Genomic DNA, 25,424 nt, shown 5'->3' with positions numbered 1-25,424 from the left:
CTTCTCCCAAGCCCTCGTATCCCAACTCCTTCACACATGGACACTCAGTGGCCTCGAAACGCACATCCAAATCCTACAAAAATACTATGCCGAACAACGTAACGTGCTAATGCACGCGGCAATCAAATACCTTACGCCAAACCACCTATCGGACTTCGCAATCCCCACATCTGGGATGTTTGTATGGTTTAAAGTCAACCTGCCACCGGCCTTGCAACGACAACACGGAATCATGAAGCAGATATTTGACAAGATGTTGGAGGCTAATGTGTTGATGATTCCGGGGGACGCTTTTGATGCTGAGAGGCAGCCTGGGTCGTTGGAGACTCCGTATCTTAGGGCATCGTTTAGTATGGCTTCGAAACAGGCGTTGACGGAGGCTATGGAGATATTTGCTATCGTGTTGAGAGAGTTTGGGTGTGGTAAAGCTGCTGTACTTCATAAATTGTAGTGTAATAGTCGTGTTCTGTAGCAAGACAAAACATCATCATCCAACCGATTTTGTTACTTGGTGTAAAAACTCTATTAAGATATATAGTGCGAGATTGTAGTCTATAAGTGCAACATTTCATGGCTCTCTAAAATTAAAATTTATGACTGTCCACAACCAAAATCTTTTAAAACCTTTCCGAGCGTGATCATAGCCTGTTCCAAAGCTTCATCAGTGGCAAAACAAAAAGCTGCACGGAAGTATGGAGCATCCTCATTCCCCTTCTTGCCAAAGGGAGAAAATTCCATGCCAGGTACCTAATGTGGGGGAGAAAATTATCTTCAATATTTGCTTTCAAGCTTGCAACGGAAGATTTAAACATACCAACAAGACGTTCTGCTGAATGAGTGAATCAAAAATACGCTTCATGATTCCAGCCTTGTACGATTCTGGCAGGTTGACCTTTATCCATAAAAACATCCCACTTGTCGGCACAACGAAGCTCGCCAGTTGAGGCTGTGTCACCGATTTGTGAAGGGCCTTCATAGCCGCTTTGACGATAATATTTCTCTTATGGGTATAATGTTTCTGGAGGTTAATGGCGAGATTATAATGATCGTTGGGAGTCCACTTGGATAGCATTTCGGTTACGATGGATTGTGAGAAGCCAGAAGCGCCCTGTGTGGTCACCTCAGTGAGCCAAGTGAAGCGTTCGTAAAAGCCTGCGTTGAGTACAACGTAGCCAAGTCGACAGCCCTACAACGTTGTGCGAGTTTGAAACCCTGACTTCTTTCGTCTGTACCTCAAACGCCAACTTACAGGCGCAAGCACTTTGCTGTACGTGTACATGTAGATAACCCTTCCGTCTGTATCCATTGAGAACAGACTAGGCATCAGTCCTGTTGTTCCAGGATACGAGTATGTTGATTCCAAAGCTTCCAAGTCCTTGTCAGCGTCTTCTTCAGTGAATGGTGGCAGTTGCAGCACCGCTAAAGAGGGATGATAAGAATGAGGTCAGAAATACACCCAAACATTTACGATAAGAATGACTTTAGCAGACAGTTGAAACATGTCAGATACGAATGGTTCAGCCCTCGGGATCACATTTGCAGCGTAAACGATTCTTGTCTACACTCACAATAAGGATCATCCTCTAAAATAATCAAATCCAACTGCTGACAAGCATTATAAAACGCCTGACGTCTCTCAATCGACATGTTGGTACCAAGAGGATTTTGACCAGTAGGCACACAATACACAATATTCAATCTTAATTCCGAGTTTGCCATTCTGTATTCGTTTGTGGCACGGATGAGATCCTCTGGCACCATTCCTTCTGAATCGACCTTGACCGGTACGAGTTGGACGCCCATTGGTCTCATTTGTTCCATGGCGCTCGGATATGACCATTCTTCGACCAGGACAGCGTCACCACGCTCACATAAGAGACGCAACGACTTGTCCATCGCATCCGTGTTGCCAGCTGTTACGATAATATTGAAGTCCGAGTACTTGGGTTTGTGGGTATGCTGGACTGTATCGTGTAGGATATTGATTAACTTCTGTGAGCCTTGACCCTGGCCATATTGCAGAGATTCTGCTAACGTGATGCTGGCTTTTAAATCAGGAAAGAGTGGTATGTGAATGTTTTTCGTGGGTTTTGGTTTTTGAGATGGCCCGGAAGATAACGGTAATGGTAGCTGTTTGCTATTGGATTCAGCAGCTTTACTCAGTTTAGCTCCATTGACTGGTGCAGGGGGAGTATAATCAGTGACTGCCACGTCCACACTGGCTACAATTCAAGGTGGTGTGATTCGAGGTTAGACGTTGCTGCAAAGCTTTGCATGTCATAGTGTGGCAGTTTGAAAATGCAGAAAAATGTAGATTCAATCCTGTTATTATATTGGCTTCAGTTCGTCACTGCACGTTTTGACGAGGTTGCCTCGCTTACCAAATGAGAACAGACTTGGATGAGGTAATCCACCACCCAGTGAGCGCATTCCATCACGTCGAGTGTATTGTATATATGATTTCAGTCCTAGTTAAGATGAGTTGAGTTAATACTGAACCAAATCCGTTTTTTAAACAGATCTTCTAGAGAGAAGCCAGACCCACCAGATCGTTCACGCCCAGAGCTCTCCTTGCTGAGAAAGGAAGTAAAATCTTTGGCCTTTGGCAGCATCCCATTGGAATTCATGGGGTTCATTGTCATCATCGGTTTTCGAAGTTTGTGACAGATCTATTCAACGTTCGAGACAGAAGGTGAGTAATCAAGCAATCAACGGAATGATTCAAAGATGCATTGCATGCACTTGCATCAATCTGTGACGTCTCAGGAAAAAGTTGTCAGTCACTTAGAACGTTCAAAAACGATGACAGTTTTGACATGTTGACTTGAAACGTTTGAAACTCGTAAAGACTCGTGTTGTGGTGGAATGCAATCCAGCAACCAAGGAATTGTAACAATTGATGATTGATATATTTCAAAAATCAACTAATTGGATATACATCTATGACACGTTCACTAACGCGTTACATTGGCAGCAGCTGTTTAGACCGACGCGCTGGACCATTATAACGATTGGCACTAGAAAAGGCCAGGAAAAGTGACTACGGACGTTAAATACCTTTACCTACTCTGATGGGGCCCTCAACCCCATCACAAGATGGCAGAAACTGACTGCGGCTGGACTCAGATGCATCCCCACGTGAAAGTCTCCATCGAGATTTCAATATCCATTTCATTCTTGTTTGGATCGTGGTCCTATTTCAGGGTTGAGCCGCGGCAACGCCAGCAATTTTGCTGTTACGCTACATATGCAAAAATCATGACAATTGGAGCTATTGCCATAGAGATACTGCAGCTACAAAGGTACAGCTTGACAAATCTTTTATCGAAGGAGGTACATTGGACATGGACAATCTCGAACATGGTCTCGTAATGCCCACTACGCGGTGTGATATCCCTGGAGATCAAGAAGCTACCACGATTCAATTTGTACGAAGGGTAAAGCGAAGGCTGAACCCATTGGATGTGATGCATATGACTCAGCCAAATTTCCTTCTGCTGCTAGTACTAATATTGACTATGATTCCGATACATCTCCAAGTAGAAACCTCGCAATTAAACGCAAGAGCAGAGATACTGATTGTACTGTAAACAATAATCCATTAAAACGAGTTACACGTGAACCAACTCGCAAAAACCGTCGTCAAACCTATGGTATATTCTCGACAGAACAAATGAAATTGGAGCATGAATGCAGGTTGGTCCCCTCCAGATATAACGAAGCCTGTGCAGCAAAGGTTCAAGAATTCGAGTGCTCAAGAGAAGCAGGTGAGCTGGTCCGGGCAAAACAAACCGTTCCTTGTCAGGATTACTGTGTCCAAATCTTTGCTCAATAATAGCGCCTGCAAGACGAAGGGATTGTTTCAATAATGGTATAGAAGCTCATGAAGACGAATTGGAATAAAATGTAATAATGCATTGCATACATAATAAATAACTATCACCTTCGCCGGAGAATGAAGATCCATCTGGTGAAGGAGATCGAAAATACTCCCTCTCGCTTGTTTGCAGCGACTCTACAAACTTTTTGAAGGTCTCTGAAGTTGGAGAAGGGACAGAATCAAAGTTATAGTGATACACTCCCAAGTATTAACATCCTAGACGTCTTCTGCTTCTGCTTCGTCAACGGATTTTGGTTTGAAAACCACTAGAACGCCGGCGAACCAAAAGAAACGCGAACGGCGGTGTGAGAAGAATGAAGACGATAAGACGATGATCTGCTCCTCAGCACTTTTTAGGTAGGAGGCGTAATAGCCTTTTGCCTATAATTACACTCGTTGTGGTGAGCTTACGTTTTTTCGGTTCAGCAGAAATAATCCTTCCTTGCTGACAACACAGCGAATTCAGCCCAACAAAAACTTCCTCTTATCAAATAATAGTGACAACTTGGGAGACAGCACACTGTTGTAACTGCAATTTTGACTTTGGAGCCCACCGCTAAACCATATACTATACATAACCTTCAAAATCCAAAATGTCCGCCTCTCGAACCTTTGCTGGTGATTCAGCAACTACTCTTGGCAAAACGTACAGTGTCGACGACTTGGCAGAGAGCTGGAAACTGATATCTTCGGTACGTTAAAGACGATCCAATCGCTGTATGCGTTTTACTACCTCACGTTGCTGAACCTTTGGCTCTGTTTGTAATGCAGATCAATCAAGAAAACTCCACTCCCCGAAGACGCTGGAGTCTACGACGTGTTAGTGCCACTTCTTTGGATCGCATGGATTATTCTGCAAAGACCTTGAGTACTAGCTCATTGGCTAGCTCACTTCCCAACGTTTATAATGCTACACAACAACCACCACAACAACACGCCGTTCCTCACCAGAAAAGTTACTCAGAGTCGACTCTAGTGCAAGATCAATGGTTTGCATCGCAGATCAATCCAGAACTGACCCAAACTGTACCAACCATGTACGATTTCCAAAACCTTGCCAGGTAAGGTTCTGCCTAAATTTCAAATGAGTTTTCAAACCGATGCTTTTTGAAACTCTTTTAACAAGCTGACATTATGTTTTCTAAATCTCGTCGTAGCAGTAGTAGCTCGTACATAGATTTAGAAGATCTGATGTTTGACAACGGCCCGACACTGCAGCAACAAGACTACAACTTTCCACCACAACTGCCGTCTTGGGGTGGTCTGGAGCATCTCTTTACTCCCGAGCAGACGTACTCGCAGATGCCATACGGAAACTCGATACTGGATGCATGGAAGCCAATGGTGACTTTACCAGTCGCCCCTCAACTACCACAGCAACCACAACGACCTCAGATTCCAAGTATTAGTAGACCAAATATAGCAGCAGTACCCGAACCGTCAAAGGCATCAAGTTTGGCACAAGCCTTGATAATGCCCGAATCAGCAACAGCAGCACCAGTAGTCAAACAGGAACCATGCGTCCATGTCCAGGAAGCCAAATCACAAAATGAACCATCATCTCTACCCGTCCCACTCAAGAAGGAACAGCACTCCAGCCCTGCATCGCCTCCTCATACAGTACCTCGTCAAAGAGCCTCACGAAGAGTATCGAGAAAAACTGCGGTTGTCGCATCTCCGGCTTCCAGTGAATCATCGCCATCACCAAGTAGAGCCTCCGTATCTCCGTCTGAAGACGATCGAGAACCACTAGGAGATTCTGTAGTAGCTGAAGAGTACTTTGCACCACCTACAGCTCCATTCTCGGCTACCCCGTCTGCAATTGATACGGTTGATACCCCTAGAAAGATGATTTGCAAGAATTGTCTCATAACAAGTACGCCTTTTTGGCGACGGTCGGTTCATGATGAGCTTCTTTGTAATGCTTGTGGTTTATAGTACGTGACATTGTATGATTTTTCGATACTTTTGGACAGGAAATTGACATTTTTCTTCGTCATTTAGTCTCAAACTACATGGGAGACATAGGCCTCAGACGTTGGTTAAGAGCGCCGTAACAGCCCCTGTGGTAGATGCTCCTGCTACCAAGTGCAGTAACTGTGAGACGCTCAGTACACCACTTTGGAGAAAGAATGACCAAGGGAAACCGTTATGTGTAAGTTGCTCAATCTTGATTATATCAGACGTTCAAGGTATCCCTTAACTGACCTCCCTTAAATACATTTCACAGAACGCATGTGGTCTGTTTTATAAATTGCATCACCGAGCTAGACCTGCCAACGGGTTGGCAGGTGCTTCTCATGTAACCCGAAAGAGAAATCGTGCTGCTCGCTCTTCAAAGAGCGACGAGTCAGAAGACTCGGACGAAGAGTACTCTGTCGGGTCTTCCTCCTCTTCAACCAACAAACGTACCAAAGCGTAAAAACAGTGTAGTCAACAAAGTAGATAGCTGTAAGTCAACAAACATGTTCAAATAGAGGCTGCACTTATATTATCATCAAAAGTCGCGTTACATTTAAGTCGGCGTATGTTTGAAACTGAGGTTTGAAACAAGACTTGTTTTGTAGCTAAGAAAATGTTTCACGCTTCATCACCTTCAAACTTTCAAAACAGTGCATTGTCTGATACAATTCACTACATCTTGATCTAAGATCCAGGACTGCTTTGCGTGTTTGCCCCAAGATATCTTTCAAACTCGAGGTCTGCAAACTGCGCCAGTTTGAAGACACAATATCTATCTTTCCTTTAAAATCGAGACCAGTTGAGAGAGCTGAAACCAGTTTGGACCATTAAAATTAATATTAAGACATATTTTGGACCTCTCCAAACAGAGCGACCGTGCCATTAAATTATCATCAATTTCGATGTCAAAGTCAATTCCTGCCAACAAGGCTACAGCTACTACAAGAGCACCGTAAGACAATACCAAAGAAATCAAAATCCATTTCAAAGTATATTAATTCTTCTCCTCTTATTTATAGTGATTCCTCTGCTTCACCAGCTCGCGTCGACACCACAGCATCTGACGTGTTATGGTCAATACTGAGTGATGGGTCAAGCAACAAATCTGAAGACGATTTTGCAAACAATACTATATCTGCACTGGAAGAAATCGATGCTCGTCGCCGTGTTGAAGCTAATGCTGCTGCAGCAGCTGCTGCAACAACTTCTCGAGACCTTGGACTACGATTAAAAACTCGTTGGAATACTCAACAGGATCACGAGGACGATGACTGGAATGGAGCTGAATTGGATTCTCGTTACTTTAGAAATGTAAGGTTATTGTGGTGTTTTTTGCAGATGTATTGCTTGATTAATGTCAAACATATGATTAGGTTCGTGATGCTGAACCAAAAGTCTTGCCATCATCGCCTCATCGCTATTATGCTAGTCCTACTCGAGATGTGGGTACCTTTGTCATCTAGAACTGGATGTTTTATCATGTTTCAATCGTGTGTTTTGGGATATGTCAAACTTACATTCCCGTTTTTCCAATAGACATTTCCAGATGCGCCACCACCAAGTCCCACTGCTGCACTCCTGTTTCCACCACCAAATCTAATGGCAGATATTGGACTAGTGAACACAATGTTGGCAAGTCGCAACAACAACAATACCAATACTTACCATTACTCTCAAACGCATTACCGCTCCCATACAGTCCCAATATCTCCACTACAATCTATACCCGATGATTCCGCAGTCTATAATATTCGTAATGCTGCTCAAGCATCATTCGACAATACCAACATACCCAGATCGTCTCTCCAGGCAACACGAGTAGTAGCGCCAAACCGAGACGTGAGTCTCTTATCAAACCTCTCTTCGAACACGGTACCGTATAATAATAACCGCGACCAGTCGTACGATTACGAGATGGCATCAGCCGCATCGTCGTCCACTGGCCGTCCATCACCACAATCATGGAACCATTACCGTAATGCACTGGCCGCACTATCAACGACACTGAAAGACCTCATGTTTCCAGGCTGGACGCCGCATCTCGTGTACACTGTCAACGAAGGCAAGAAGGATCTAGACATTTTGCTGGAACTAGCTTCCAGAGACGAGTCTACTGACACCGATACGCTTGTCCGCCGTGCATCGCTCTACACCGAGTATGACGATACACGACGCACAGCAGCAGCAGCACGTACACAATCCATAGACGAAACCAATAGCCAAATAGTATGGAATGATGCCAAAATCGATGAATTGATGCCCATCATCGCATCACTATGGCATTCCATCAATTGTCGTATCGATTTAATCAAAAGTGTCATGAAGACACACTATCTGAAATTTCGCCCGTCTGCTTCGGCTCAAGAGCTGGAGCTGGCGTTGTCGTCTATGAGGCCAGACAGGCATGTATTCAGAGACGTTGTGGTTCCTTCAGCTGTGGGGTACGATGATACGCTTAACCTTATGGAGTCGGGTGTGGAGGAGATGATTTCGCTAGAAAAGTTGTCGCAGTATGTTATGGGTGTTGTTAATTTGATTCCGCATGCTGATGATTTTATGGAGCAGTATGATGAGTATCAGAGACAGTTGCGTGATGAGCAGCGGCAACTGCAGGAGCAACAGCAACAATTACGAGATGATTATGGTGTTGAAAAGAGGGGGTTGAGTCGATGTGGGGTTAGTCGACGTGTCTTGACGTATGTACTCGCTGCTGCATTGCTGCTTGTCGGGTGTGCTTGTCTGGTTATTGGGATCATGCTGCTGGCTCATAGGCCTCACGTGGTATTGTAAAGCCACTCGTAGTGTGGTGTGTAAAGATATTTTTGGGACATTGAAATAATGTTTACAAAACAAGGCCTCATTATAAAACAATATCTAAGGAAATATAATGGTATTCAAACAAAGCAAATCACACTGTGCAACATCATCTTGTGGTTGTTGTCTATCGATTTGCGACAGGTTTATGGAACGACCCAACAGCATCCACAACACATGGTGCCATTTGCAAGCTGGAAACGTTTTGCTGAAATACGCTTTTCTTAGAGTAAGCTGCTTTAACTGACAGCGATCAGTAGACAAAATCTTGAGAAAACGGTAATTGAAATCAGAAGAATAGCCAACCCAAGACACATGCATTTCCAATATCATAAGTAGTTTTCTTTCCTTTCCAACGTGTCATGAAATATGATAATCACGGAAATGGATAATCATGACGTCTATGAAGCCGAATCTAAAATCTTCATATCACTCCTGAGAAGTTTGTATCACGTTTGGTCACGGCAATTCGTGGTTTCAATCGTAAAGATGTACGAGCTAGAAGGTGTCGCAGGTAAGCTTTACTATATTATCGGATTCCAACCTGACATCTAATGTTATTCAGCAACTATTAGGAAAATGTGCAATTGTCACGGGAAGTTCCAGCTTGATTGGCATGGGATTCAATCTGTCGATACATTTGGTGTCGAAAGGGTAGCTACGTGCCAAGATCACTTAATTTGCACCACTTCACTGAATCTGGATTGTCGTAGGTGTAATGTGGTACTCGCTGATTTGAATTCTGGAGGTGAACCATTCGCACTCCAAACACATCTTCTCAAATCCAATTTTGACCGGCGAACTATTTAGATCAAGCATTAGCTGAAATCGAAAAGAAGCACGGTAAAGGGCATGCCATATTCGTCAAGACTGACGTTACGAAAACTGCCGATCTACTGAACTTGTATGATACTGCGTACAAGACGTTTGGTGTTGTTTCCATTGTTGTGAATAATGCTGGTACGCTCCAACGAAGTCCGGCAAACACTACGAACGTGAGGAATGTGCTCAAGTTTTATCTCTGTTATAAGGGATCTGGAGCAACCCGGAGCAAATTGACGATGAGAGCAACGCTTGGAAGAAGATGTTGGATGTCAATCTTACAGGTTTGTGTCTTAGTTGTGTACTCTACTTGCTTGTTCCCTCATCTTTCTCTAGCTTACCATATGATTGTTTCTCATAGCCGTAATCGAATCAACGTTCATCGCCATCCGCCACTTCAAACAACACAACGTCAAGGGCGGCGTCGTTGTATGTACATCAAGCTATGCTGGGCTCTACCATGCCTCAAACCCCGTATACGGGGCGAGCAAATACGGTGTGATTGGATTCATACGATCATTGTTCTACCTCTACAAGCGAGGTGAAGGAATCCGTATCAACGCAGTCTGTCCATGGCTCGTGCAAACGGATATGGCAAATGCTGGACTGTCGCGGCCAGGAGTAAAGGATACACCGAAAAGAGGAGCTTGGAACATGCCGGTTCCTATGGATATAATGGTGGAGGCATTCTGTAGAGCCATTGGCGAGAATCGGACTGCAATCGCATATGAGGGAAGGCCCGATGGCGTGAAGGCGACAGAGCCTCTAAAAGCGGATCTGCCAAAGGACGTTCCCCTACCAGCCAAACATTAAATACTCCATAAGTCGTATAACTTCAATTAGTTGAAAAAACAGTAGGTCATGTTGAAAACGCAGCTCGCATGAGGAAGGGGGACGCGTTTTGAAGGTTGTAGTAGTACTTTAGTTGTGCTTTCTTCTTTTCAGTTTAATAACAATCAAAACAAACGCGTTGAGCCTCGCTCGGTGTCCAATTTTTTCGTACAAACTCACGTTGAATGGAGCTGGTGGTGAGCGATGCGACATTTTCGAGGCGTATTAATGTCTTTTGACTCGAATTTCCGTCCAAATCAATGAATTGCGTTCCAATCACGTAAATTGCATTTCGATTTTTCAAACTCCACTTGTCTGTCAACAAGTCGATACAGAGAAGAGGGAAGCGCCAGGTCATCCAGTAAAGGAAGGTGTACATCATGAAGGGTATCATAGCAGCAGTTAGCCTGTCGTTGTCCTTGTTTTCCATCGTATCAGCACAAACGACAACCACTGCACCAGTTTCGACCTCCTGTGCCTATGCAAGCGGAGCCCTGCCTACAGCAGCAGCTGCATGTGGGGCCTCGAAAGATCTCTTCCTCGATGATTTCAACATTAACGATGCATCCAGGCCGACGACTGGTATGAATGAACCGACTCCTTGTAGTCTATTTCTAGTAAGCCACAATTTCTGACCAGCACTTTCTTGAACAGGGGAATCCGGCGTGACTAGGTTACCACAACCACCAAAGAACATTACAGGAGCTGTATACTACAATTTGAATGGGGGTGACTATGGAGAAGGAGCTGCCCCATTCTATGTCACAAATGGATCCATGACAATCACCGCAAACAGTGACTCGTCTGTCGATGGAGAGTTTGCTTCTCACCCGGGCACTGCTCCTACATACAACTACTGGTAAGGTTTTGGTCGTTGGGTCGAGTGAACCGACCTTCTAACATATTTGTGAAACACAGGTTTAGCAAATACAACCCATGTGCGTGTTTCGATGCTACCAAATACGTATCACTGGTCATGGAATTCAGTGCCGATCCTGGCTTGGACTTTAACATTACGTATACTCAGCATGCTTCGGATTGTCTGACCAGAACCATTGGTATGAATTCAGTAGCACGATTCTCTTTTGCTCGCGTTATTAACTCTGTTCTTGATCACCGCAGACTCGGTATACTACCCGTTCTCAAAGTTCATCAAGCCAACGGGCGCTCGCCAAACCCTCATATTGCCCTTCAGCCTCTTTACCAAGAATCTCGTTGGAGGTGCATACGATCTAAGTCACATCAAGGACTTGACCTTTGTCAACATGAACCCAATGTATGTTGCCTTCTAACAATACAATTGTTTTGACAATGGCACTAACCGTAATATCATACAGGGGAGCTAAACTGACGGTCTACAAGATGTACCTCAGCAGTGCTTGTGGCTCAAACCTCACAGCCGCTTCAGCACCAAATACTACATCGACATCTACTAGCAGCAACAATGCACCACAGAGTTTGCTGGCAAACTCGGTTTCTCTGGCCTTGATTGCCGGCCTTGTCGCAATGTTTGCATGAGGATCTCATCAACACACACACACATATAATAGCGAGTGATAGTAATACGGGTTTTGCACATTTCTTAACTACAATAGTAATACATATTTTACTGGAAAAGAGTCCGTGTTTGCAAACCTTTTTCGCGAATGTCAGAGCAGTGTCACGGTTAGTGCAACGTTGAACTTTAAAAACACAAACGAAACAAAATATGGAACGAATCAACGCTTTAGCGAGACAATTGGCCGGCTCAGGCGACTCATCTGAGTCTGTTGCCACTGTAAATGCCACCAAGCGTCTTACGCAATTGGACCGTTCGGTAGCTGGACGAGTAGCCATCGTAACTGTATGTTTGGTCAACATACCGCACCACGCTTTACTTCACCATGCTAAATATCTCCAAACATCTTGTAGGGAGCTGCCAGTGGTATGGGAAGAGCCACCGCTCAACTCTTTGCTGATGAGGTCGGAAATCAACCACATTTCTTCTACGTCATTAAAACAAGACACTGACGCACAAGAACTTTGCAGGGTGCCAGAGTTGCTGTTGTTGATATTGGCGAAGACAGAGTCAATGCCGTCGTCGCTGAAATCAATACCGAGTATCCTGGACGTGCTGCAGGCTTTGTCGTCGATGTGTCGGACTCTGCTGCTTTGAAGAGACTTCCTGGAGGTTTGGGCATATGGATGTAATCCTTGTGTATCAGCTCAGCCAAATGACTTACATGCTCCAATTTAGACGTTGTCAAGAGGTTTGGCCAGATTGATATCCTTGTGGTAGGTACCTGCAACAAGAGCGGCACATTTGTCTTATGAATCCATCATCATTCTGATTCTTACCACTCTCCATTCCCACCAGAACAATGCCGGAGTATCCCTCGGCGGAGGTGCCCAAACCCCCGATGCCTCATTCGAAGAAACATGGACCAAAACCGTTGCAATCAACTTGACTTCCCATGCGACTTTAATTCGAGCTGCATTGCCCTACATGATGAAGAGCGATTCAGCACGAATCGTCAACATTGCTTCTACCGAGGCTCTATTGGCTTCTGCCGGAAACGCTGCTTACAATGCTACAAAAGCAGGTGTTTTGGGATTGACTAGGTCTTTTGCTGTCGAGTTGGGCAGACTTCAGAATATTACTTGTAATGCTGTTATGCCTGGGTAGGTCGTTGTTGGGCCTAGATGGAGTTTCAATGTTCAATAGCCGATTTTTAATGACTGTTTTTGCTCCCGATATAGACCCATTCGAAGTAAGCATTGGATATGATAGTGCTGAAACTGCTTATAATTCCGAACGCGCTCACTCTCCACATTGAAATATTCACTGGGAATTCCATCTTCTTCTAGCTGGAATGACTGCCCGTGTCCCAGACAACGACAAGGCTCTCTACGCCAAGCGTCGTGTACCATTACGACGATACGGTGAACCTGAAGAAGTCGCTCAGGTGTAGCTCTTGAAACGTTGCCTTTTTGGCGTCAAAGAATTAGATCTCATAAACTGTATTCAAATAGGTTACCGTCAGTATCTGCACTCCTGCTTTCTCATTCTTGAATGGAGCTCATATTCCAGTCGATGGTGGAATGAGGTGAGTTGGATCATCCAAAAGAGAACAGCATGAAATTGCAGCAGTACTGACTGAACATTTTGTCAATTAGCATCCGTCACACGTAAGACACACAAGTTTCAGTATCAATTACAAGTAAAAGAATCGAAATGAATATATGTGGTATATTCAAATTATCGCTCTGTGTTTGTGATTTTGGTTTGTTGCAACGTTGTGTATGTATGCTGCTCCAAGGACGACACAATCGAGACAAGACCTTCCTTAGCATCATAACCCAAGGAGCCATGAAAATTTGGCAAGTCCACAAGCATCTGTGTGCTTTCATTTACAAAGAGTAGAGAGAGTACTACCCAAAAAAAAGAAGGTGTTTGGGATTGACTATGTCTGTTGCTGGTGAGCTCGGCAGACTTTAGAAATATGAAACACAATGTTGCCTGGTATGTGGGTATTGAATGAGATTGTATATCAATGGTTTATACCCGTTTGTCCATCTCCGGTAGGCCCGTTGGAGTGAGGAGAGGATCTGATAGTATCGAAGCTCCTGGTGGTACTGACACATTCACTGTTGGAATCATCTTTTGTGGCCAGAATAATTCAAGAGTCCCAGACGATGACAAGACTGTACACCATATGCTTTGGATTATGACGACGATATGGAGAACGGTAAACAGTGGCACAAGTATAGGACCATGTTTTGTGGTTTTTTTTAGCTGAACGAATTAGTTTGAGATCAACAACAAATATTTCGAAAAGGGGAACGTCAGGATCTGCACTCCCGCCACTTTTGGATTGTAGCCCATATTCAGTTGACGGTGGAATGAGGTGAATTTGGTTCATGCAAAAAACTCCACATCATATATGGCTAACTGTTAATTTTGTCACTAGTATCCGTCTCACGTATGTCAATCAAGGTTTAGGTCCAATTACAAGTGAAATGTTTTCAAACGAATGATCATATTTAGCATATTCAACCGCTCTGCATTTTGTGCGTGTTTCTCGTTTGAGTTGGTGAAACGTTACAAGCAAGTCCAAGAATTGGAACAGCACATGCTTCAACATCAAGAATTTAGACGATATGGGGCACTGATATATCACGACACAGTGACTTCATATGTGTGCATTTATTTTCAAGAGGTTATAGCTAAAGTGAGCCAAAAAGCATCAATGTACACCCTCTCATAGCACAACACCTCCAACCACAATTCCCAACAACCCAACCATCAGTCCCCCAACTCCCAACTTCCTCCCCGCACTCGTCGAAACCTTGATCGTATTCTGCCCCGTAGCAGTCCTATTCGCAACAGCAAACCCTACAGTCCTTTGCTGTATATCCCAAACCGTATAAAATGACCTCAAAAACACATTCCCCATCAACCCGCCAATCGCATTCCCAAGATTCACACCAGCAATACCACTCATACATGTTCCGTCATTGGGCAGCGTGTATGCGTAATCGTTACCGTTTGTAACCATGGTTACTTGGTTGGCGAATGTGAATGATATGGGTGGGAGATTGTTTATTTGGTCGCAGGGGACGCTCCAGAGGGCGTAGCCACCTCCTTGTGTGTTTGATGGGTTGGAGCCTGGGATTTGGGAGTGGATTTGGGTTGCGATGTCTGATGGTAGGATAATGAAGGATGTGCCAGTGTCGAATACTACGGTTATTGGTTGCTGCAGTGAGATGGGCGTGGGCGTGTTTAGTTTATTGCTTTTAGTGGTGGTTTTGGCCTTGGTGGTGTTGGTTTTAGTGGTGCTGTTGCCTACTGATATGCTGGTCAAGAGATTTGACCAAAATTGAGCTGGTGCTGTACTAGAGCCAAAGTTGCATGTCAGCTAATGTGAATGATGCCAAAACGTATTTGTGATAACTCACGTAGTCGATACAGGAAGAGTACTGATATTTCCAATGTATTTAGTTGGATCAACACCACCCACTAATCAAGGAAAAAGTCAGCTGGCAATCCCGGAGAATTGCGTTTGAAACCAGACATCAGCAACTTACGAATAAGCTGTCCATTATTCGAAGTATTATCAATCCAGTAACTAAAGATCGGAGCCGCAACACGTTTCTGAGCTACCAATGAACTAAACCAAGTCGATGTGGAAGCTATAGGTAACGAAAATCCCATGATGCCATCCGTAGGATCTGGAATCAAGAAAGATATTAGTCACACTTGTTGGCGAAAAAGACACTCCAATGGAGAAAATCATCAATACCATCAGGTTGAAAATTCGTCATGTTAGTCGCTTCCACGAACGAGAATTGGTTTACAGATAGCCCCGCAATGGACACAGTGTCCTTTGTGCTGATCCCGTTTACTTGTGTACCATCGGCGTAGCTAATTGGTCCAGTCTTAGTCGATGATGCAAAGCTGGTTAGAGATTGTTGAGCATCGTATCTCTTGCCGGTGCAGAAAGCGCACATTTTCGATCGAATCCATCTATTTAGAATAAGAATTAGGTCTTAATGCATTTCAAGCAAAAAAAACGTCTGGTCGAAATGCACACATACGCTACACTAGAACCTGTATCGAACAACACAGTAAAGGTCTGTGCAGGACTGCCAAAGTTTACGTTTCCAAAGTAAGAGAACAGCACCAGCCTATGTTGAAGCGTCAGTAAATACCAGACCACATATCAAATCAACGACAACCAAGTTGTGGTTCGTACCTCATATCAGATCCCAAGTTAGACACCCCAGTTTGCGCTTGACGTGCTCGTAAGCGTATATAATCCACTTCACGCTTGTACAGCGGTATTCTGAAATCAGCGATCGTATTATTAGTAAAAGCACGAGGTGTACGTTTTTGCGATCAACGTCAACAACATACGTGATAAAGTCGCCAGATTCGCTGCGTTTATGATGATTTATATTCGAGGCATTCGATATAGTACCAATTCTCCCCTTAGGCATTCTAAAAAGAAATGTGTTTTTGGGTTGGCGTCCGTTTGATGTTGGGAAAAAAGTGAGAGACACTTACTTTGCTGAGGACTGACATATCAGCAGAAACGCACATATTAGTAGGTACAGACCTTTGACCATCTCTTCCCTAACCAGTGTCCTTTGCTTTCCGTGCCGTTGTATCAGAGCAAGCTGCACACCTTTTAACAAGGCATCGAATAATCAGACGGGTTTATCTTCACATTCACAAATAATATATTTTTCAAATGAGGCGCTTGCTGATAAATATTAAAGATAAACAAAAAGTCTCAGACTACGAACACGTTCAAATGACAAGATGTCCAACTACTAATTTTCTGCTTTTGGCCAAAAGTGCTTGTACGTATCAGATTCAGGCGCATCAAATATCCTATGAGTGAGAGCGTCGAGCGCTTGCTTGGGATCAGCTGGTAATCTATCAGGGTATTTGGTGTGAGCTGGCAAAAAAAAGTCTACCATTGACTCATTGTATCCAAACACTTACTCGTTATTCAGCTTAAAATTATACTGATCCGCCTCCTTATCATGCACAAAGAACCTCGGCACCCACGGCGCACCACTCTCACAACGCTCCTTTTGCAACCTGCGTTGATTATCCTCAATAGCCGACTTCTCATCCGTAGCAGCATCCAAATCTTTCGTATGAATAGCTTTCGTGACCTGATGCCACAATCGACGTGACTCGTACTCTTCTTGTTGGATCTCAGGATGTACGCTTTTATGAGATACGGGGTGTGACGTGGCGTCAAAGAATAGATTCTTCTTTTCAGAACCGTTGCTGCCACGAGTGGGAGAGGCTGATGATGGGGATGAGTTGGCTGAAGATGATGGAGACAGGAAGATTTCGTCAGTCCATTTTCCGGATATGGTGTAGAGGGTTTCGTTGGTGGATTCGTTGCGGATTTTGCCTGATATGCCGTTGTATGTTCCTGTAAAGAAGCCCTGAATTGTAAACAAAGTATGAGGACAGTTAGCTGATTGAAACACATCATCTTTACGCACTCAATAATGCCCCTGATCAAAAACTTTTGAACCAAGTATGAGCACCAACGAAACTCACCTTAACTTTAAACTCAATCTCACAAACCAAATCATTCTGGGGACACTTTATCGTGATAACATCACCCAATTCCAGAAACAGGGTTCCGAAAAGAATACCACGAGCATACATTGTTGGGAAAGTAGCCTCGTATTCTTCCTCAGGAAAGGCTGAGAACTTGACACGAGCACCTCCATGGAACATTACTGCTGCCGAGTTGCCTAGATACTATGATAAGGAGTATTGGTGAGTTCTCACATTGGTCATGCCCAAAAAATACTATGTAGGTGGTATACAAACCTTTGATTTTGGCCTCAAATCGCCCTGAATCTCCACCCCAACCTCCGGACACGTATAGTAATACGTAGAGATTGGAGGATGATGAGATATCTGCTCAGCGACATATATCGATGTAGCATTGTTGTGAGACGGATGATTCCACTGACACCTGAAAATCTCTCCCAAGACAGGATTATAGGGTTTCTTTACACCCTTGGGCTTTACGTGCCATCCAGACAAGTAGTATCGTACTACTTCGACGAAACGCTCCAAGGGATCTTGTTTCGTTACGGCACTAGAGAAAACGAGCACACAACAAAGTCGTGAGAAGGCGAACAGCGAAAACAAGAGAAAGAAGCTTGGTATAATTGGTGCTGCTTCATAACCATTGATCATTTTATGATATCCATTGAAAATTTTATCCAAAAAAAGCAATCTTTACCAGTCCTCACCTGAACAAAATCTCAGGATGCGATATATTATCAGTGAGCTTCTCCAGCATACTACGTGGCTCCAGCACAAACGTAGGCAGCGTAACACGATGGAAATCAGCGCCTTTTCCCAATTGTCCTGCAATGTTTTAGACATATTAGCGAACGTCTCCAACCAAAATCCAACTAATCACAGACAAATCTACCTATAATACTCAAAATAATAGACCCCTGAGCTTCATCCAGAACCTCAGTATCATCAACACCCTCCACATCGTCCTTGCCCAATGTTGGATTTGTAGGTGATGAAACAGCTGATCCCGCAGCAGATCGACTCACACGTGTCGAGTCGCTTGTTGATGAGCCCGGCATTAGAGTTGCGAGGTTTTTGGAGAATGATGAAGGCATGTTTTTATGTGTGTTGTGTGTTTCGTGTTGGGTTTGAGATTGTTTAGGCTCGTTTTTGATGAGCGGTCGGTGTAGAATAAATAGACAAAATAAATAGATACTCTAATAAAATGATATGAGATGGGCTTTTCTATGGGAAAACACGTTCATTGCTGGTTTTTACTCACGGCGTCTCAAGAAACGGTAGTCAAGGAACTCCGACAGTCCAAGGGTATAGCTCGAGTAGACGACGATGAGGCCGGCTCACGTATACACTCCAGACCTAAAATTTGGTATTGAATTTTGACCTTGTGAGCAACTGCCTGCTTTTTCACCCAATCGCAGCAACAAGGGTCGCCTGTTTTTTGTGCTTGGGAAGTAGAGACACGAAGAAAAGTAGAGACACGAGAAAGCGCTTAAATCAGTTTCACTAAAAATTATAATCAGATATATACATCCAAACACAAGATACAATGCAAGTCTATCTAGCATTTAACACGCTCGCTGGTAAATGTGCTATCATTACGTGCTAAACACGTGCCAAAAAAAGACGTCAGGGCGATCATAGCATTTCGCAAATACACGCACGAAATTCTTACCCCAATGTTCGAAAAGATGGCTGCTAACTTATCCCCCCTCGAATTCCATGCAATGTCGTATATGAGTCCTTGAGCATCGACATTCTTTAACAAGGAACCGTCCTAAACCAACAAATACTGTATTAGATACGAGTACAAAACGCGAAGATGCAAAAAACAGCAATCTTCATAAAGTATGTCGCCACCTCGTACCTTCATAGACCAAACTTTGATCGTCCCATCCTGCGATCCCGTTGCTAAAAACAACCCACCAGGACTAAAACTGAGTCCATAGATATCACCAGTATGCTTCGCAAATGAATACAAACAAGTGCCCTTGTCTACATCCCAAATACGTGCAGTGGTGTCAAAACTGGCAGTAGCCAACAACCTCGGTTTAATTCCATCCCGTTGCATTGTTCCACTTCCAGGGGACCATCTTACAGTATAAACTTCACCAGCGTGATCTCTAAAGTCTCTATACGGCTCTTCTTGATCAATATGCCAGACTTTGGCAGTCTTGTCCTCGGAACCTGAAGCTAGATATGTGTATGTGGGATCCCATTTTATGGAACTCACGTCCATGTCATGCCCTCTAAACTGCTGTAGTGGTTCGAGCATACCCAACTGACATACAAATATGGTATGGTCGGCTGAGCTGGTTGCAAAAGTGGTGTCGTCCTTCCAATCCACATCCAAGACAGAATCTAGTTAAGAATTACGAATAGTGAGATGGATGCTTATTGACTAAAACACATACACCTGTTGTCTCGGTAACTTTGTTTACCTGTATGGAACTCGAACTGCTGTCGACACTCTCCAGTTGCAGAGTCCCACACAATGGCACTTTTATCTCTGCATCCCGTCAACAGGAGGTCGCCCTTCTTGTTCCACTTGATTGACAAGATCGGCTCTGTATGTTTTGTAAAGACATGCAGCAGTCCACCTTGGCGCGACCATATTCTAGCTACTCCATCCATTGACCCAGTTGCCAATTTGTCACCACCAGGCTAATGTAAACAAGCATTAGGAAGTTGATTTGAACTCGCTTAGAAGAATCTGCATCGGCGTGAGATCTTACATTCCAGTCCAATGATATCACATGTTGTGTTTCAGCAATGTTGCCCTCCTTATTTACAAGTGTAGTAGGCGGCTGACTCAATTGACCAGGCCTATCTGGTATACTCCAAATTTTGGTAGTTCCATCGGCGGATCTGCGCAGAAGGAGGCGGATTAGTACAAAAGCCCATTTGGAGTACATAATACGCGGTGATCATCCTGTCATCAAAACACACACCCAGTAGCAAGAGAAGCAGAATAAGTAGAATTCCAACTACATGCAGCCACGACACCTCCATGACCTTCAAGTCTGGTGATTGCGTTTTCTGGAATGGTCAGGTAGTCAGGTTCTTCCGGCAGATCTATGGCCATTCGATCACCATTTGTTTCCATTACATCCACTATGACATCTTCTCGATCAAAGTTTGATGATTGGTTTTGTTTGTTTGGTGCATTTGTGTTTGTTGGTGCTAAAAGAATTGACCTCCAAATCAGTTCATATCGACGAATGTGTCAACGATACAAAACTACTCACAGCCAGTTTCGGCATCCCTCCTTATTCTCTTAGCATTGGTTCGGTCTCCAGTACCTTGATCCGACTTTCTCGTCCTCTCTCTCTCCCTCTTGTTGGTATTGACTTCCTTGTCTGAATCACCTCCACCACTAATGCTCGGGCGATGATTTGATTGATTTGGCGGTATAGCAGGTTGTGGTTTTATGTTGATGGGCGGTGCATTGTTGTTGTTGTTGGATGTTATGTTATTACCATTGTTATTGTTTGTCGTTGATGAGGACGAGGACGATGAAGATGGTTGTTGCTGTTGCGGTATAGCTGAAGCAGGCTGATTTGATGATTGCTGTGGGGAGGGTTGATGCTGGGATGGTGCAGGCTTGACTGGTCTCTTCCTTGTTTCGGGTTCGTCAGGTAATATTGCACATTTATGTGGCAGTACTAGCGAGAATGGGGCATTACATCTCTTTTCACTTCCATCCTATCAGAATGAATAAAATCTGTTTTAGAGGTGTTGCATTTACAGGGTTTGAATGAGTGATTGTGGTCGGCCAACCTCGTTGATGTGAGTTTCGACTTCAGTATATTGCAATCCTTTTTGAAGAAATGCAATTAATGTTCCAGGTCTAACTAGAGCCCCCTTTATCTCTGATTTCTGGATGGCGGCCTCTTGTTGGAAGCTAAATGTAGAGTGAGTGAAGCCTACCAAGTACATATATAGTCAGGTATATGAGGTCTTCCGTTTAACATTTTCAGACGAAAACCGGTGATGCGAAATACAGGAATACGTGTTAACATACCCGACTCTAATAAGTAGCGATAGACCAAATAATTGACCTGGTCGCTGGTTATCGTCAGATGAGCTGCCGACTTGTCATTCTGTGCCATTTCTGAGAATTGACATTTGACTGTTTGTTTTGATGATGGACGAAGGACGGATGGCGGATTGTCGAATACTAGACCCTTTTAGACTGAATAGTATCTATTGAAATCACGCGTATTTACTATTTTGACACTGAAATCTAACAATGAACCCCTCAAAATGCATGTCCATTGAGATACATACAATGTGATAAACGATGAGGTGGTTGTTTCTTTCTTCGGATGTCTCGGACGATTCTCGCTCATTCGATTTGAACGATTCGAAATTAGCGCGTCTGATGCTGCACCTTGTCTCTACATGAAGTAGAGGAGGCCGTCATGGTTGAAGGTCGATGAGCAAAAACCGCGAATTCAGAGAAAATCAAACAGCAGAAGAATGACGATTATTCTTACGGTGATCTAGTTGGGGGTTGTAGTGTTTTTGGCATCATATTTACACCGATGAAAGATATACGCATATCGGACCAACTCAAATAAATGATCGAAGTGTTGCCCAAACTTCCGAGAGAATAGTTGCTTACGTACGTAGACCACTGGCTTGTTTTGTTTGTCGATTCCCTTCAACCTTACCACTACCACTTTCAAAATCCAGACGAAGAGAGCCAAGGCAGCATTGACTTGTAGGTACTTGCAGACACATATCATCCATTCCCAATCTTGACTCTAGCCAATCCCGCCATATATGATGGCCAGCACGGTGGTTTCATCCAATGCCAGTGTCCCTGCACAACAACGATTAGCGTCTATGAATGAAGGCCTCTGGATGCAAATAGGTGAGTTCCCCCCACCTCACAGTCTACATCGTATGGAAACATATGCAATCGAATTCGATCTATCCGGTCAACCTTGCCCTTGATTGTCTGTTTCTTGAAACTCGGCTTCCCCATTAACAAATGATGTGATGTTTGTGGTTTCAACTTATGACTCCTTAAAACTGAAAAATGCCGTTTTTAAGGTACCCTCGCAGAAACCGTGAACGAATTAGACAAGGCAATGAGTGCATATGAAAGTGCGCTTCGTCACAACCCGTACTCAATACCTGCTCTGACTGGAGCGGCCGCTCTGTGCCGAGCTAAAGAACAATACGGAAAGGTAAACAAGTTTTATTTTATTTTTATCTCTTTACACTACACTTGCATGCTGCCTCGATCGATCTCTTCTAAACTCGCATCTTGTTTTTCAACAGGCTGTCGAGTTTTATCAACGTGTCTTAAACATCAATGGTGATAACGGAGAAGTATGGGGCGCGTTAGGATACTGCTACCTGATGATGGAAGATCTGCAAAAAGCATACACCGCCTATCAACAAGCATTGTATCATTTACCGAATCCAAAAGAACCCAAGTTATGGTATGGCATAGGTATACTTTACGACCGATATGGATCCTACGATCATGCGGAGGAAGCATTCTCGGCTGTAATACGCATGGACCAGAAATTCGAAAAGGCCAATGAGATCTACTTTCGACTGGGCATCATATACAAACAACAAGGAAAACACGAACTCTCGCTACAATGCTTCCAGTATATATTGACTTGCCCGCCCAAACCACTAACTGAAATCGACATATGGTTTCAGATCGGCCATGTATATGAACAGCAGAAAGAGTATCAACGAGCTAGAGAAGCATATGAAAAGGTGTTGGCTGAAAACCCAAACCATGCCAAAGTCTTGCAGCAACTGGGATGGCTGTATCATCAACAACCTAGTACATTCTCAAATCAGGAGCTGGCCATCTCCTTTTTGACTAGATCTATCGAAGCAGGTAAATTGATTTTTTACTTTTTTTTTCGCCACGCGAATGACCAAATATGATTTCAACCTAGATCAAACGGATGCCCAGACGTGGTACTTGCTCGGAAGGTGCTATATGGCCCAACAAAAGTACAACAAGGCCTATGACGCCTATCAGCAAGCAGTATATCGAGATGGTCGGAACCCAACCTTCTGGTGCTCAATTGGTGTATTATACTATCAAATCAACCAGTATCGGGATGCTCTCGATGCATATTCTCGAGCTATACGGCTCAATCCATACATATCGGAAGTCTGGTATGACCTGGGAACCCTTTACGAGTCGGTGAGTCTTTCCCCCAGAAATGTGGTTTGATGTTTGATGCGCAGATTCAACCCAGATATGAAGTATCGGAAGTTTCCGAGTCATACGAACCTTACTAACAGGTTATTCTATGCAGTGCAACAACCAAGTTCATGACGCATTGGACGCATACAGCCGAGCCCTAGAACTAGATCCAAACAATCCACACATAAAGCAAAGGTTGCAAATGCTCAGGAATCAAGCGGCTGGTACTACTACTACTACTGGTCATCAATCGCCGCATCCATCGCCACCAGATACAACGTCCAACAATGTCACAGCAGCACCACCAAAAACAAATGGAAACCATGTCGCTGCTGGCCCGACACCATTCTATCAAGGGCCTACACCACCCACTCAAATGGACTATGCAAGACAAGACTCTCGCTCATCTTCCGTTAGTGTAAGTCACTCTCCACCTTTTTTGCTTTATTTAGAGTTTTGTGTCTCGGGGAAATTGTTCCACATCCTTCGTTTTGTCGGACGGTCGATTGTTTGCACTGTCCAAAATGACATCAATCGACGCTTGAGCCATGTGTTTTGCTCATTTATGGTATACGGGCGGAAGTCTGGGGCAAGTGAAAAGCGTCCGAGACCCAAGTGGTGGAAGTTGGGTATTTAGCCTGGATTGTTTGGAGGCTGAGCAGAGCCAATCGAATGTTTGCTAGTGGAGTTTCTCACACACAAGTTTATACGAATCTCCGCGGCTCTTACTAATTCATTTGCTGGTCATTTTAGTCTCACGATCATGAAAGGCGTGAATTGCCAATGATCCAGCAGCAGCAACAACAGCAACCACCACCACAACAACAGGTACCGCCACCACCATCATCCTCATATCCACCTCACTCTGTAAACCCAGTACCATCACTACACTATACCATTGATAGTCAACAACAACAACAGCAACATAACTTACCATCAATCATAAATCGGCAAAACAACGGTTTGAATACACCACCAACAGCATCATCTCTCCCAGGCCTTAAACCCATAGACGCTCGTGACTCTGGCCGAAACACCCACTCGCCAAAACCACGAATAGAATCACCATACCCTCCTCCCCCTCATCACCATCATAATAATGCTTCTCCTCATATACAGCAGCCGCAGCAACAACATCATCCCTCGTCAACTGTCTCGTCATACAGTGACGAAGACATGAGTGGCAATGGAGTACACTTGGCACCTCTGTCGTCGCAGCACATTCATAGTCCAACTGGAAGTTATCCACCCCCAAACAACACTCTTAATGGTAGTAGCATGAATGATGCGAGGTCACGTCCGTCATCTGCTTCAAAGAGTGGGAATGGAACGCCGTTACGCGGGCCACCACCACAACAGGGTGGTGATTATCATAATGGGTATAATAATGGCAATGGGACGACGATACACCAGCAACCACATCAACAGAGTGAGGAAGATCGACGAGCTGCTGAGGCCGCCCATGTAGCTGCGGCCGCTGCACTAGTAGATGTAGCGTCGCAACCCCGCGATCGCAGTACGTGGTGGAATCCAAATGGGAGTGAGAATGTGGAGCGTGAAAGAGTTGGTTTTGATAGCAGGAAGTCTCCGTCGTAAGAAGGAAGGAAGGAAAAAAAGCATGATGTGTCGTATAATTGCAACAACTAAAAACAAACAGCTGTAATGTCTTTTGGTGTCTATTACCCCTTTTATATGTGTAGTCATCTTGGTATTTCCTTCATTCAAAAATAAGCTTTGGTTTATTCCATTGGGGGTAAAAATATGTGAGGTGTTTCAGTTTATATTGTTGTGTTTATTACATTTTGTGTGTGCAGTCTAGGTTTGGTACCCATGCAATCCCATATCAAATCTCACTCTAG

At 44.0% G+C, this 25,424-nt stretch overlaps 8 protein-coding genes across 8 annotated transcripts; 4 read left to right on the top strand and 4 right to left on the bottom strand.

Annotated features, from left to right (window-relative positions):
- Positions 1–591: 591 nt before the first annotated feature.
- SmJEL517_g01971 (uncharacterized protein) lies at positions 592–2,636 on the bottom strand (the record flags this gene model as incomplete). Its single annotated transcript, XM_031167899.1, has 6 exons — positions 592–747; positions 815–1,186; positions 1,250–1,419; positions 1,569–2,222; positions 2,382–2,468; positions 2,546–2,636. The coding sequence occupies 6 exons, from the start codon at positions 2,634–2,636 to the stop codon at positions 592–594; spliced, it is 1,530 nt and encodes a 509-aa protein (XP_031026161.1).
- Positions 2,637–4,473: 1,837 nt separating this feature from the next.
- SmJEL517_g01970 (uncharacterized protein) lies at positions 4,474–6,302 on the top strand (the record flags this gene model as incomplete). Its single annotated transcript, XM_031167898.1, has 5 exons — positions 4,474–4,572; positions 4,652–4,941; positions 5,038–5,817; positions 5,885–6,035; positions 6,111–6,302. 5 exons carry the CDS (start codon positions 4,474–4,476, stop codon positions 6,300–6,302), a joined length of 1,512 nt encoding a protein of 503 aa, XP_031026160.1.
- Positions 6,303–10,689: 4,387 nt separating this feature from the next.
- On the top strand, positions 10,690–11,827 carry SmJEL517_g01969 (uncharacterized protein; the record flags this gene model as incomplete). The annotated part of the gene is made up of 5 exons (XM_031167897.1): positions 10,690–10,891; positions 10,964–11,168; positions 11,228–11,367; positions 11,432–11,585; positions 11,647–11,827. The coding sequence occupies 5 exons, from the start codon at positions 10,690–10,692 to the stop codon at positions 11,825–11,827; spliced, it is 882 nt and encodes a 293-aa protein (XP_031026086.1).
- A 190-nt stretch (positions 11,828–12,017) lies between these two features.
- SmJEL517_g01968 (uncharacterized protein) lies at positions 12,018–14,307 on the top strand (the record flags this gene model as incomplete). Its single annotated transcript, XM_031167896.1, has 11 exons — positions 12,018–12,152; positions 12,221–12,271; positions 12,338–12,479; positions 12,546–12,583; positions 12,666–12,970; positions 13,049–13,059; positions 13,157–13,254; positions 13,322–13,395; positions 13,466–13,477; positions 13,875–14,037; positions 14,260–14,307. 11 exons carry the CDS (start codon positions 12,018–12,020, stop codon positions 14,305–14,307), a joined length of 1,077 nt encoding a protein of 358 aa, XP_031026087.1.
- Positions 14,308–14,550: 243 nt separating this feature from the next.
- Positions 14,551–16,417, bottom strand: SmJEL517_g01967 (uncharacterized protein; the record flags this gene model as incomplete). The annotated part of the gene is made up of 8 exons (XM_031167895.1): positions 14,551–15,184; positions 15,248–15,308; positions 15,377–15,520; positions 15,592–15,815; positions 15,887–15,976; positions 16,045–16,134; positions 16,206–16,289; positions 16,356–16,417. The coding sequence occupies 8 exons, from the start codon at positions 16,415–16,417 to the stop codon at positions 14,551–14,553; spliced, it is 1,389 nt and encodes a 462-aa protein (XP_031026078.1).
- A 207-nt stretch (positions 16,418–16,624) lies between these two features.
- On the bottom strand, positions 16,625–18,472 carry SmJEL517_g01966 (uncharacterized protein; the record flags this gene model as incomplete). Its single annotated transcript, XM_031167894.1, has 6 exons — positions 16,625–16,730; positions 16,800–17,257; positions 17,376–17,582; positions 17,655–17,928; positions 18,086–18,203; positions 18,271–18,472. 6 exons carry the CDS (start codon positions 18,470–18,472, stop codon positions 16,625–16,627), a joined length of 1,365 nt encoding a protein of 454 aa, XP_031026079.1.
- A 460-nt stretch (positions 18,473–18,932) lies between these two features.
- SmJEL517_g01965 (uncharacterized protein) lies at positions 18,933–21,487 on the bottom strand (the record flags this gene model as incomplete). The annotated part of the gene is made up of 9 exons (XM_031167893.1): positions 18,933–18,980; positions 19,051–19,152; positions 19,243–19,736; positions 19,817–20,039; positions 20,111–20,243; positions 20,327–20,558; positions 20,624–21,080; positions 21,156–21,301; positions 21,400–21,487. 9 exons carry the CDS (start codon positions 21,485–21,487, stop codon positions 18,933–18,935), a joined length of 1,923 nt encoding a protein of 640 aa, XP_031026080.1.
- Positions 21,488–22,166: 679 nt separating this feature from the next.
- On the top strand, positions 22,167–25,161 carry SmJEL517_g01964 (uncharacterized protein; the record flags this gene model as incomplete). The annotated part of the gene is made up of 6 exons (XM_031167892.1): positions 22,167–22,254; positions 22,437–22,573; positions 22,668–23,247; positions 23,309–23,562; positions 23,678–23,983; positions 24,319–25,161. 6 exons carry the CDS (start codon positions 22,167–22,169, stop codon positions 25,159–25,161), a joined length of 2,208 nt encoding a protein of 735 aa, XP_031026081.1.
- Positions 25,162–25,424: the final 263 nt, after the last annotated feature.

The sequence above is a fragment of the Synchytrium microbalum genome, assembly GCF_006535985.1.
Source record: "Synchytrium microbalum strain JEL517 chromosome Unknown SmJEL517_scf0007, whole genome shotgun sequence".
Taxonomy (NCBI): domain Eukaryota; kingdom Fungi; phylum Chytridiomycota; class Chytridiomycetes; order Synchytriales; family Synchytriaceae; genus Synchytrium; species Synchytrium microbalum.
This window is presented reverse-complemented; position numbering and strand designations above follow the sequence as displayed.